The sequence below is a fragment of the Marmota flaviventris genome, chromosome 10, assembly GCF_047511675.1.
Source record: "Marmota flaviventris isolate mMarFla1 chromosome 10, mMarFla1.hap1, whole genome shotgun sequence".
NCBI lineage: Eukaryota > Metazoa > Chordata > Mammalia > Rodentia > Sciuridae > Marmota > Marmota flaviventris.
This window is the reverse complement of record NC_092507.1, coordinates 80611576-80623859: the sequence shown is the minus strand read 5'-3', so window position 1 is coordinate 80623859 and position 12284 is coordinate 80611576. Positions and strand designations below refer to the sequence as shown.

Here is a 12284-nt window from a genome sequence, read left to right as displayed (position 1 = left end):
CCAATACTATCTGTAGGCAACTACAAAGTAAAAATAAAGGAGTGATGGGAGATGGTGTATGATGCCACACGAAAAGGATAATAGTTAACATTCTTATGCCTGATAACTTCACAGCAAAGCCCAGAAGAGGAAACAGGAAAATTATTCAGAAAAAAAAACAAAATGGGGAGGGGAGGGGGGGGGGTGGATAGGAAGGGCAGCAGAATACAACAGACACTAGTATGGCAGTATGTATAAATGTGGCTGTATAACCAATGTGATCCTGCAATCTGTACAAGAGGGAATAATAAGAATTAATACCCCATTTGAAACAAATGTATGATATATGATATGTCAAGATCAATGTAATGTTTTGAGCAACTAATAAATTTCTGATGTTTAAAAAAAAAATTAGTGGCACAGGACTCAGCGACAGAGTGTGAGTTTAGTTTGTGCAAGGCCCTGGGTTCAAACAACAAACAAACAAACAAACAAAAGCGGGTGGGGGTGGGGGAAAACAAGTAGTCTGAAAGTCGGATCATATTTTCAATTTCATTTTTGGTTTCCCTACACTTGGAAGGAACTCACTCAATCCCACAGATGTCTTCTTCAACGTGAGAACCATCTTTTCTGGAACCACAGGGCTGCAGATGTCACACTGAAATTCTCCCAGAGGCAAACTGCCAGATTTGAGGCTGCTGGTCCTCATTCACTATCCGAGTTGGACTCCCTGGCGTCTGGGACAACTGGCCTTCGGACCTGTGGGCTGAGGGCCGTTTATATCCACAGCAAACATGTGCATTTTCATCACCCTTATATAATGCGATCCTAAAAGGCCTGTTTGCCAGGCAGGCCAGAGGTCCTTGCTCCTCAGGAAAACGAGGAGACCGTCGCTGGGAAAGGGACTTGCTCACCACCGCGCAGTTACTTTGCAGCACGAGCAAAGCCTCAGTCCCGCATGCGCAAGGTCGCGGGAAATGCCCTCTCTACCCTAGCTGAGTCCTGACCCCTTACTTTCTACGAAATGTTGCAAACGCTTCCGCTCCCACCAGCACAGACGACACGATCGCCAAATGGAAGGCAAGAATCCCTTCCCTCTAACTCAAGAACTGTTTTCCAACGCGCCTTTCCCCACCCCCCATAGACCTGCGGGCCACCCGGACCGAAGACTGGGAGACGGGGGCCCCGGAGCCCGGGTTCTCTCAGCACCTGGACCCGCCTCCGCCAAAAGGCATTTTGGCGCTCGCCGGCGCAATTGAATCACGGGTGAGTCATTCCTTGCAGGGTCCCGGAGTTTCCTACGGGGAGAAGGCGGGGCAGGGGTGTGGATTCGCCAGGGGCCGCCCACCGCGGCGGCCAGTGACCTGGGCGCGGGGCGGGGAGTAGGGAAAGAGTGGCGGGGGCGGGGAGCCCGGGCCGCGCGCCTCTTTATAGAGCACCCCTCACGAGCTGGGGCAGACTCAGTGTTCCCCGTACCCCCTTTGCTCCTTCTGTTCACCCCACAGCGCCTGCAGCCCAGCCTCTCCAGCCTCCGAGGCGCCTTGGAGTCCTCCCGACCTCGCAGCCCGCTGGAGGACATGGCGAGCCCTGCCTGGCTCAGGCTCCCGCGCCTAGAGACATTGTTCACACGGACGCTTCTGCTCGGCTGGGTCCTTGCCCAGGTGGCGGGTGCTACAGGTGAGTGGCATCCATTCAAGGAAGCGGGAGGCGCGCCACCCGCGGGAGAGAAGGGCCGGTCCTGGGAGCGCGCTGCCTGGGTTCCCGCGGCGCCGCAGGGTGCCTCCCACCTCGACTCCCGCGGAGCTCCGCAGGGCTCACCTCGCCAGGTTTGAATGAACCCGTGCCTCGAGGCGCACGGGCGAGAGTTGCGAAATGATTTTAAGTGTCCCAGACCCGTTTCGCCTTACATTAGAGATGCTTAGCTTGGTGTGTCCATTATTTGTATAAGCGGATTTTGGGATCCCGCTTTAATTTTGAGTAAAAAGCTTCCTAATGAGTTGCGACCTTGACTGTGTTGAGACGTGGTCCGTATCCGCACAGGTTGACACGCAAAGAATGATTTAAATATTATCTTTCAACGTGTGTTCATCTTCCCTTAATAAAGAGCACCCCTGGTCTTTCTTATGTGGTCTTTGTTTTAAAATTGGATGGAAGCAATCAGTACAGTGTCGCTAGGATTGGATTAGGCATGACAGTGTGCCTATCCCATGCCTGTTGGGGCTGGGCAGAGATTTCCTCCTTTAGAGTATCAGCAGAGAAGACCTTAATAAAGCATCCTAATAGAATACATCCAACAGACCGGCCACCATGTCCATCTTGATCTCAGTGAAAGTTTCAGGTTAGAGACGTTTTGGATAAAATGGAAAAGGTCAAGTTTGACTTTTTTTCATTTGTATGCATTCCTAACTCTTACACATGTGGGATCTACCCTTTTCCTAACTCACTGAAAATTCTTCCTAGCTATCCTTCTGTGGTGAGTTGACCCTGAGTTGTGCATTTCTCCGTGGCTCCTGGGCTGTGCTTCCAGGTCAAGTTATGACAGGGCTTTCTGAATAATTCCAAATGAGGAATTCAAGATCCTTGCCTGTTTCCATAGAAAGGTGGATCTTAGAAGTTTACAGCCTAGGGCTGGGGATGAGGCTCAAGCGGTAGCGCGCTCACCTGGCTTGCGTGCGGCCCGGGTTCGATCCTCAGCACCACATACAAACAAAGATGTTGTGTCCGCCGAAAAAACTAAAATAAATAAATAAATATAGAAAGGTGGATCTTGCCAAGAGGAAATTCTGGGTCTAGAGAAAATTTGAAAAGTGTTTTTTCTCCCCTCTTAATAATTCAATAGCAAAACTTTTGCAGTTGAAACAAAAATGTAAAGTTTATGGTGATGGGAGGCTGAGAAGATGTTTTATACTGTTAGCACAAAGTTACGGACTGAGAGGTACGTGTAATAATAGCTCATTCTCTGTTGTTTGAAGGCACTCCAGTTAGAGCATATAATTTAACTTGGAAATCAACTAATTTCAAGACAATTTTGGAGTGGGAACCCAAACCCGTCAATTATGTCTACACTGTTCAGATAAGGTAAGTTAGGTCCAAAAGAGAGAGAATTAAGATTTTTGATGTTTCTGCTCTGAATATAAATGCTGACTTTAGACTGGATGAGGTTATTTAGGGATGACAAAAAAGAGGGCATACATGATAATTTGCTGGCCAGTGTCATGCTCTTTCAAGCCTCAACATTTCTGGATCTTAAACTTATATAATGTTTTCATTGTTTTTGGAAATGATGAGAAAATTCATAAGCAGAGTATAAACTGTAGAGAGGTGAACCATCCTGAGCAGGTGCTGATCCTGTGCTTTAATATCAGTGATAACTAATCTCATCTAAACATAGATGTCTTTTTGCTTTGCTGTCTAGACTAAGCTTCATCCAACTTGTTAGGGAAAAGGTGGGGAGGAATTCCAATTCCAGTGTATACATTGCCCTTAAGCAGTGGTTGATTCATTAATCTTTGGACTCTGAATCAAAATTTGGTTGCATACATGATCTCAAAGGAAGCCAAATTCCTGACTCACTGAGCCGCACAGAAATACTGCTAAAGGACTTCATTGTCTACACCTTCAGCTGTCTGGGGCTCCTTGGCTCATTCAAGCCTCATCTCTAATTGACAGCTCTCCCCAGGAGCCAGTCTAAGCATATTTGATTTAAATGTCTAGGGTGTGCCACATGTTTTCCTTGATGGTTTTCACCATATCCTGGGCAAGCTTTTGCTAAAATGTCATGGGAGGCTTGGTAGAGATTTTAAGAAATAGAGGACAGCTGCTATGGAAATTATTTTTAACACTATTTGTATAAAGAAACAAATGTATCACTGGCAAAAATTAAAAGTGTTTTACAGTTTTGTTATTTTGTCGACTTGTGTCAGACTTTTATAGCATTAAGATGCAGCTCCTAGGAACAGGGTGGGTCTTTTAGGTGGACATTGTTGTTTTTCAAAATGAACTCTATGACAACTATTGCCAAATCATTAGGGAAGATAATTTGCATTCATGCATGAATGCATGTATCTATGTGCTCCATACATAGAGAGAGAGAGCAATTTTGTAACCCAAGTTTATAGTCAGACTTGTCAAATCAGCTTCTACTTTCTTTGATACAGACCTTAAGTAGACCTTAGTAAACTCTTTTCTTCTGGATGACAAAAATTACATTTTGGGAAGAATGCTAAATATATTCTATCTTATATTTGAGCAACATGTGAAAACATATTTATGATTTACTTGAATTTGAAACATTAGCCTTTGTCAACTCTTAAGTTCTTGGACTTTTAAAAGCTGCCATTATTTAAATGAGCATGACCCCTGACCTGCCTACATCAGACCTCAGGTATGGAGAAGTTGGCCCTGCCAGCAGGTCTATCTCCTCATGGTCTATCTCCCCCATGCTGGAGGGCCTCAGAGCATTTCCATCAGCCACAGCCTGAGATCTGAGTGCTTCTTTCACCTCCCCACGAGCAAACTGGATTCCTAGGCTGAGAGGATCACAGCAGTTATAGTCCAGATCAGAATACTGTTACTCTGAAAGGTGAAGGATCTGTGATGCCTGTGCTGGTGGGTGGGATGCCCTCTCGGGCCTGGAGTTCCAGTTTCCTGAGACCCTGGACTGGGGGCTCTTCCAGTCTTAAGTGTGGCCACAAAACTAGGAGAAAGAGGGAAGGCCTGGCCCAGCATATCTCCTTGGTGGGCTTCCCTTCCCTCCCATTTTCCTCCCTTTAGGAAACATCTTAACTTTAGCCACCCTTCCATGCCCACTGCCCTCACCCTGAAGTCTGGCTCTATCGAAGGGCAGCACTGTCCCCCTAAAGTCCCTATGCAGAGCTCCAGCTGCATTTTCCCCTTTTCCTGGAGGAAGGGGATTAGGAGCTTGTCCTCAAATAATGGGTCAGACTCTGGCAAAATAAAGGGCAGAGCAGTGACTTCTATCGCTTCACCTGGGATGGGAATGTGTGGATCAGGATGCAGTGATTGTTAACCTGTGATTGTTTGGGTCCTTTAGAAGAATTTCATTTTTAGTAAGTTCTTTAAATCATTTCCCCTTCAATGGTATCTTACAAAGAAAGATCTTTTAGCCTCGTAGTCTTAAGACTTTACTAGGTAGATACTAACTGTATTGTTATCTTGTAATTTTTGATAAGATGTGTTCACATCTTGTATTTACATCTAGCATATAGTATAATGAGATCAACAGACCCAACATGGCTCTGCCACTCTTTAGCCATGTGAATTTGGAAAATTAGTGTCTCTAATCTTCCATGTTCCCATATGTTAAAAAAAAAAAAAAATCCAGTACTTTCTTAGAAGGAGTAGATCAAATGAAGTAACATGTGTAAAAGGCCCAGTATAATATTGGGCATACAGCAGAGTCAATAAATGATTATATATATATGTATATATATATATATATATATATATATATATATTTTTTTTTTTTTTTTTTCCAGACAGGACACGGTGCGGGGGGTCTAACCCAGTGCCTCACGCATGGTAGTCAAGCCCTCTACCACTGAGCTACAATCCCGTCCCAATAAATGATTATTAACCACACAAATAATGATGGTAATAGAATAGAATGATACAGAATATATTAATAGATGAATTATTACCTTACAGACTATGTTCTACATAGAATGTAGAATATGATGTAATTAACAGAATGTAATGTATAGAAAGTAGACTATAATGAAAAGTTGAGTGGAAATCTTCCAAAACTTTCTCCCAAGTAACTACAACAGAGCATGTCCACTTTAAGAGATATTTAACAACATGGTTCAGAACACAGACTCAGGAGGCAAATAGCTGAGTGGTTCCAAGTGCAGGTGTGGTTCTGAGCAAGTCACCCAGTCTCCCTCTCTCAGTTGCCTTCTCTGTAAAGTCAGCCACTCGGGGTGCTGCAGGCACTCATAAGCCTCTGAAGGACTGGTTATGGATGCTCTTGTCATTAGCACAGAACGCCACAGTGAAAGCCAGCTGTCTTGTTGTATGCAGCTTGTTACATTCCATTTCTTTTTCTTCCTTCCTTCCTCTATAGTGCTGGAACAGGGGATTGGAAGGGCAAATGCTTCTACACGACAGACACAGAATGTGACCTCACTGATGAGATTGTGCAGGATGTGCAGCAGACATATTCTGCAAGGGTCCTTTCCCTCCTGCCACGGGACTTAGATACCACTGGTTCTGCCAGGGACCCTGTCCTTCAAAATGCCCCCAAGTTTATACCTTACCTGGAAAGTAAGTAGCTCAGTTTGTAATACATTTATTCTTCTTGTTCTGACTGTCTAGATATCCTTCCCACTTGACCTACAAGCAACCAGCTGAACATATGTGGCCGTGGGTGACTTTCAGCTTTCCCCACCATACATATCACACCCCATCTGTCCTATCATCAGACCAGAAATCCCAGTTTAGGAAATTCCCCAAATGGTCACTAATTCATGAAGAAACCACAGTTTCCCTTTGAGCCTGTGCTGACCTATTTCAATCGTTTGAACTTGAGTCCCATGATATGCCAGCTCTTGGCCTGTGTCATTGATCTTGCACTTACTAGAGGTGGCTCTCACCCTGCCTCCCTCATGCTGATTTTGAAAATGTGGGATGCTTGCCTGTCTGTCTTCCTCTAGTAAGCCAACCCTGGGATCTAAGGAGGGAATGCAGAGAATTCCTGCCAAGTAGCAGAATCAAATATTTTTTATCACAACTATGGTTCTGAGCTAGGCATTTTAAATAAACATGTGTACCATATTAAGAAGAGTGAAATCAGCTTTTATTTTAAAGCTTGCTGGTTAGAATGAAAGTGTATATTATTGGTGTTTTCATATATACCCCTCTGGCTACCCTGTGATGGTGAAGGGTGCTCCAGGTAGGGATAGTGAGAAGAAGGGTTAGAGAGACAATCAACCAATCTTTTCCTTCTGTATCCACTTTGCCAGTCTCATTACCCCAGATGAATGTGGCCACCTTCCAGGGCCCTTATTGGCAAGACTCTGTCTCCAAACTCAGTGCCATAGCTGTACATCTCTGTGGCACTAGGCTAAAGCATAGATAAAGCCAAGCCCCCTCCCATAACTACAGGATCATTGGTACTCACTATCCCTTAGTTGATGACATTTTCATAATTTCCTTCTATAGTTGTTGAGTCTTGGTAATCCAATTCAAGTCTTTGTGAGTACAAGATAGAAAATATTAGCCAGGTGTGATGGCACGTGCCTGTAATCCCAGCGGCTCAGGAGACTGAGATAGAAGGATTGGGAGTTCAAAACCAGCCTCAGCAACTTAGCAAGGCCCTAACCAACTTAGCAAGATCCTATCTCTAAATAAAACATAAACAAAGCGGGCTGGAGGTGTGGCTCAGTGGTTAAGTGTCCTTGGGTTGGATCCCCATACCAAAAAAAAAAAATATATATATATATATTTTTTTTTTTTGCATGCACACACACATACTTTGCCCTGTGACTTGCAGGAAATGGATGTTAAATGGGATGTGTTTTACTGTTATTCAACTAAAGCACATGAGAAAAATGAGCCATTGCAAGGACCTAGAGGTTAAAACAGATTCCTTGACATACCAAGGACATTTCTGAGGCCTTCCCACAGTCCCCCCCAACTTTTTGTGCATAAACTATGGGAACTTTCACAACTGCACACTCTTCAGTATGGTAGCCATGACCACTTAAAATATGGCTAATGCCAGAAGTATAAAACACACACTGAATTTGTAAAAATGTAAAATATTTCACAAGTTTTTGTGTCAACTACATCTTAAAATGATAATAGTGGAAGTATAGTGTCCTAACGTCTGTTACTAAAATTAACTTCACCTGTTTCATTTTACTTTTTCTAATGTGACTGACTATAAGGAAATTTAAAAATTCCTCTGAGGCACCCTTTGTATTCCCACGGGGCAGCACTGCCAGGGAATGTCTTAGCATTCAGCTCTGGGGCCACCACGCCGGCTGATGCCTGTGGAGTTGATTCTGTGAGTGTTTTATATGAGACAATAGAGCTGTTAACTGTGACAGCTAGATGAGGTTTATTTTGTATAGACTTATTTGGTCTCAACCAAGATCATTTTCTACATTTCAGCAAAACTTGGACAGCCAACAATTCAGAGTTTTGAACAAGTTGGGACAAAACTGAATGTGACAGTACAAGATGCACGGACATTAGTCAGAAGGAATAACACATTCCTAAGCCTCCGGGATGTCTTTGGCAAGGACTTAAGTTATATACTTTATTATTGGAAAGCTGAAAGCACAGGAAAGGTGAGACTTTTTCACTTGCTTTTATGTCTTGTTTTAAATTGTGGATCCTTGATTTTTATAGCCCACTTCTTCCCCAATTCAAACACAGCAGAACAGGAGTGGTTGAAAGGATAGTGGGTAAAGTAGAAGGGGAAGGGGAAACAGGTCTTGGTTCTACCTGTGATTCTGAGCTGATTTGTCGCTTTAGGCAGAGCCACCTTGGAAACCTAGGATCCTCAGCCAAGGGACTGGACCAGATCTTCTCTAAGGGTCCTATCAGCTCTTACATGTCACATTTCTTCCTCTATTGAGGATCCCAGAAACAAAATTTACTGTACTTTTTTTATTTTAACCTGGACTAGAGATCAAACCCAGGGCCTCACACATGCTAGGCAAGGACTACCCCTGAGCTACATCCCCAGCCCCCAAATTTACTTTCTATTCAATAATTAAACCTTCCTTCTTTCTTTTCCTGTAGATAGTTTTCAAAGGGGCTACATTGGATTGGATGCCTAAATTGGATCTTCTTAGTCTTGGAAAAGTCATCCTTAGTAGTTATCAGGGATTACTGGTTAGCCAAGTCACTTCTAATCCTTCCTATGTCAGCTCTGTCCACATGGGCTTTGCTTAGAGCCCAGGTTTTTACTTCCACAGTGACTTAATAAAAGGGAAAGAATTCACTCTGAGCCTGGAGGAATTAAGAGCCCTTTCATCTTTTCACAGAAAACAGCCAAAACAGACACTAATGAGTTTTTGATTGATGTGGATAAAGGAACAGACTACTGTTTCAGTGTTCAAGCTGTGATCCCATATCGAACTACTAACCAGAAGAGTCCAGAAAGCCTTATCGAGTGTACGAGCCAAGAGAAAAGTGTCTTCAAAGGTGAGTGGCCCTGACTGCCATTTGTCCAGGAGGCTTGGACGCCCCCACCTCGGGGTCAAGATGGACTTCTTTTGTTGAACATTCAGAGAGTAACTACCTTGGCTGTTTGAGGGTTTGTTTTAGGTTCTCTCAGGCTTTGGGACATTTAGAAGTGATTCTGTGTGGTTCCCTTGTATTAGCAAGTATTTCCCTGAACACGTACCACATGCCAAACTCTGTGGAACACTAGGTACATAAATTTTGTTTAGGATTTAGCATCAAGTCATAGATTTCTTTGGGCTCTCTCTCTTTTTTTTTTTTTTTTTTTTCTGCTGACTTTTGGATCCTAAGGGAATGGTTTCTGGACCGACTATAGCAATACCTGATAGACTTTCTGAGTACCAGGTTGGGCCACATAGTAGGGACCACACTATGTGTGCACATGCACATAGCTGGGGCCCAGATATGTGGCTCTGGGAGATATGACAGGTGCCTGAGGTGGAAAGCCTATGAGTCTCTCTCTCTCTAGGCTGCCCAGGGGAAGTGCTCTGAGTATTTTCAGGGACCCAAATGTCAGAGGACAATAATGGTGACCTAGTTCCTTGATAAGATAAGGTTTTAAATTGTAAAAACCACTTTTGAGTGAAGTTTCTCTCCTATTTTTGCTGTTGATAAGAGAAGGCACCTTCCCTTTGGTACCAAACCCCTCTGGGCCATCCTACCCACAGCCTGCTCTAATTCTATCACCTCTGCCTTTGTGCACAGCCACGTCTGTGCTTCCCCTGTCTCTTCTGTCTGCTGAAATGTGCCCCCTGGGAGGTGTTTCAAAGGCCACCTACATCACCCAGTTGCCTCTCCTGTTCACCTGCAGGCTGGTAGCACTTCAGTCTCCCTCTTCTGTGAGACTGAATCATCTACAGGAATCAATGCCACCAAACTCAGCTTCATTTTTAGCTACTTGTTTCCAACAGCTGTTCTTACTTCCAACTACGTGTATCTTTTCTAGACTGTGAACATTATCAAGTGGTCCATTTAACACTTTTAACCTCAAAAACATGTAGATTTGACAAATTCTTTGCTAATCTTAGTGAGGTGCAAAAAAAAAAAAAAAAAAAGGATTGGTGTAACTTGGCGTAATGCTCTCAGTTCTACCCACTGGTAAATGGATTGAAGCTCTCCAAACTGATGTGGTTCTTTTTATTTTTCAGAAATGTTCTTCATTGTGGGAGCAGTGGTGTTCGTGGTCATCATCATCATCATCATCCTGTCTCTATCACTGTATAAGTGCAGAAAGGCCAGAGGAGGGCAGAATGGGAAGGAGCACTCGCCACTAAATGTTGCATAGAGAAGGCTTGTTGGAACTGCTGACTGAGGTACTGCTACACTGCACTGTGACCAAGAACGTTTAAGACAATAGAAGATACAGAAGCACAAATGAGTACTTTGGAGCACAAAGGCCGCTGGATCCCAAAACCTTAACATTCTGGTTTTGACATCAGCATTAGTCACTTTGGAATGTAATGAACGGTACAACCAATTCCAAATCGTTTTTATTTTAACACTATGGCACCTTTTGCACATATCATGCTTTAGATTGTATATTCTACACTAAAGAAGAAACTAGGTCATCCAAACAGAAACAAAGGAACAGATGCCTTAAAATATCCCCGGTGAATTTGTAGAGAGCTTTTTGAGAGGCTGACTATAAATGCTATAGGAAAGTAAGATGGAAATTGGGTGGGCTTTTCTAACATACATCTGTCCTTTTGTAATATGGTGTTTAGGTTCCTTTCTTTTTCTTTTTTGTTTTCTTCGGTTGGAGTACTTTGGGAAGTTGAAAGCAATTGGCAAACTTATTTTAATATGTTAAATGCAGGAGACATCTGTGTTGGACACTTTCCTAATATGCATTACAGTTTAGCACTTTAACTGACTACGTGGTGTCAATTAGACATTTGACAGCTAACTATATTTTTATAAGACTACTATACAAAGAAACTACATAGAGTTTATGATGTAAGGTACTTAAGACTTCTGTGGTTAACACTGTATATATTTATAACTTTTTTTAAAAAAGGTTTTGTATATGGGGATTTTCTATTTATATAGGTTCTATTTGTATATATTGAGTTAATTTATTTAATGTACTTTTATAGAAATAAAGGTGATTGGAAATTGAGACTATTGTGTTTATTATATCTTCCATTTATTATTTACAATGTGGTATTTGCATTAGTCAGCTCTGCTACAATAAGAAAATTACCCTAAAAAAATCTCAGTGGCTTTTAACAATATACCTTTATTTTTCACTTGTACTATATTTTGGTAACCGTAGGTTGGCTATAGGTTCCCATAGTGTCTCTTTATTGCAGGACTCAAAACAAAGGAAAAGTCTATTTGGATCAGGGCAGAGGTAAAAACAAAAAACTGGTAGAGACAGGCAGCCCCATCTTCAAGATTTCAGTCACCTCTTAAAACTTATACTCTGCACTGGCTGTGTCACTTGTGTTCATATGCCCACGCTCTGCCTCCTGAGAGGCACCACAAGCTTGTGACAATGGATAGGATATAGCTCTAAAAGGAAAGAAGAAAATGATGCGGCCTAGAGCAGACTTTAGAGAGATTCCTTCCCATGGGCATTAGTTGGAGTTGTGGATGAAGATTAAAGAGGAGAAAAAATTATTTGGATCATTGGGTTAAAAGAAAAGTAGGTAAGCCAGGCACAGTGGCACACACCTGTGACCCTGAACTGGCTTGAAGGATGGCAAGTTCAAAGCCAGCCTCAGCAATGGCAAGCCATTAAACAACTCAGTGAGACCCTGTTTCAAAATAAAATACAAAATAGGGTTGGGGATGTGGCTCAGTGGTTGAGTGCCCCCGAGTTTAATCCCTGGAACCAAAAAAAAAAAAAAAAAAAGAACTATTAAAAAAAAGAAAATTAGGTAAAAGGAAACTAAAAAATAAGGAGAGAAGTGGAATGAGTTATCTAGATTGAGCGCTCTTGGCAGGCGGAGTGTCTGCGTGTGTACTGCTCTTTTAGGGAGGCTGCACATGCACAGCTGAGCGAGCTGGCTTTCTCTCTAGAATGTGAAACAGTGCGCTCCATTCACATGCAGCAGACTCATGTTATAGAAATAAGATTCTAATGA

At 42.9% G+C, this 12284-nt stretch overlaps 1 protein-coding gene and 1 long non-coding RNA gene across 4 annotated transcripts in view; one reads left to right on the top strand and one right to left on the bottom strand.

Moving 5' to 3' along the window:
- The window catches only part of LOC139707265 (uncharacterized), an 82471-nt gene extending 81721 nt beyond the window's left edge, over positions 1-750 (bottom strand). For all 3 annotated transcript variants that reach the window (XR_011708884.1, XR_011708886.1, XR_011708885.1), the window contains exon 1: positions 568-750. This is a non-coding gene — a long non-coding RNA (uncharacterized lncRNA). The remainder of the gene's footprint in view (positions 1-567) is intronic.
- Positions 751-1467: 717 nt separating this feature from the next.
- F3 (coagulation factor III, tissue factor) lies at positions 1468-11314 on the top strand. The gene is made up of 6 exons (XM_027935085.2): positions 1468-1656; positions 2952-3057; positions 6065-6264; positions 8116-8294; positions 8997-9156; positions 10344-11314. Exons 1-6 carry the CDS (start codon positions 1557-1559, stop codon positions 10478-10480), a joined length of 882 nt encoding a protein of 293 aa, XP_027790886.1. The 5' UTR covers positions 1468-1556; the 3' UTR covers positions 10481-11314.
- Positions 11315-12284: the final 970 nt, after the last annotated feature.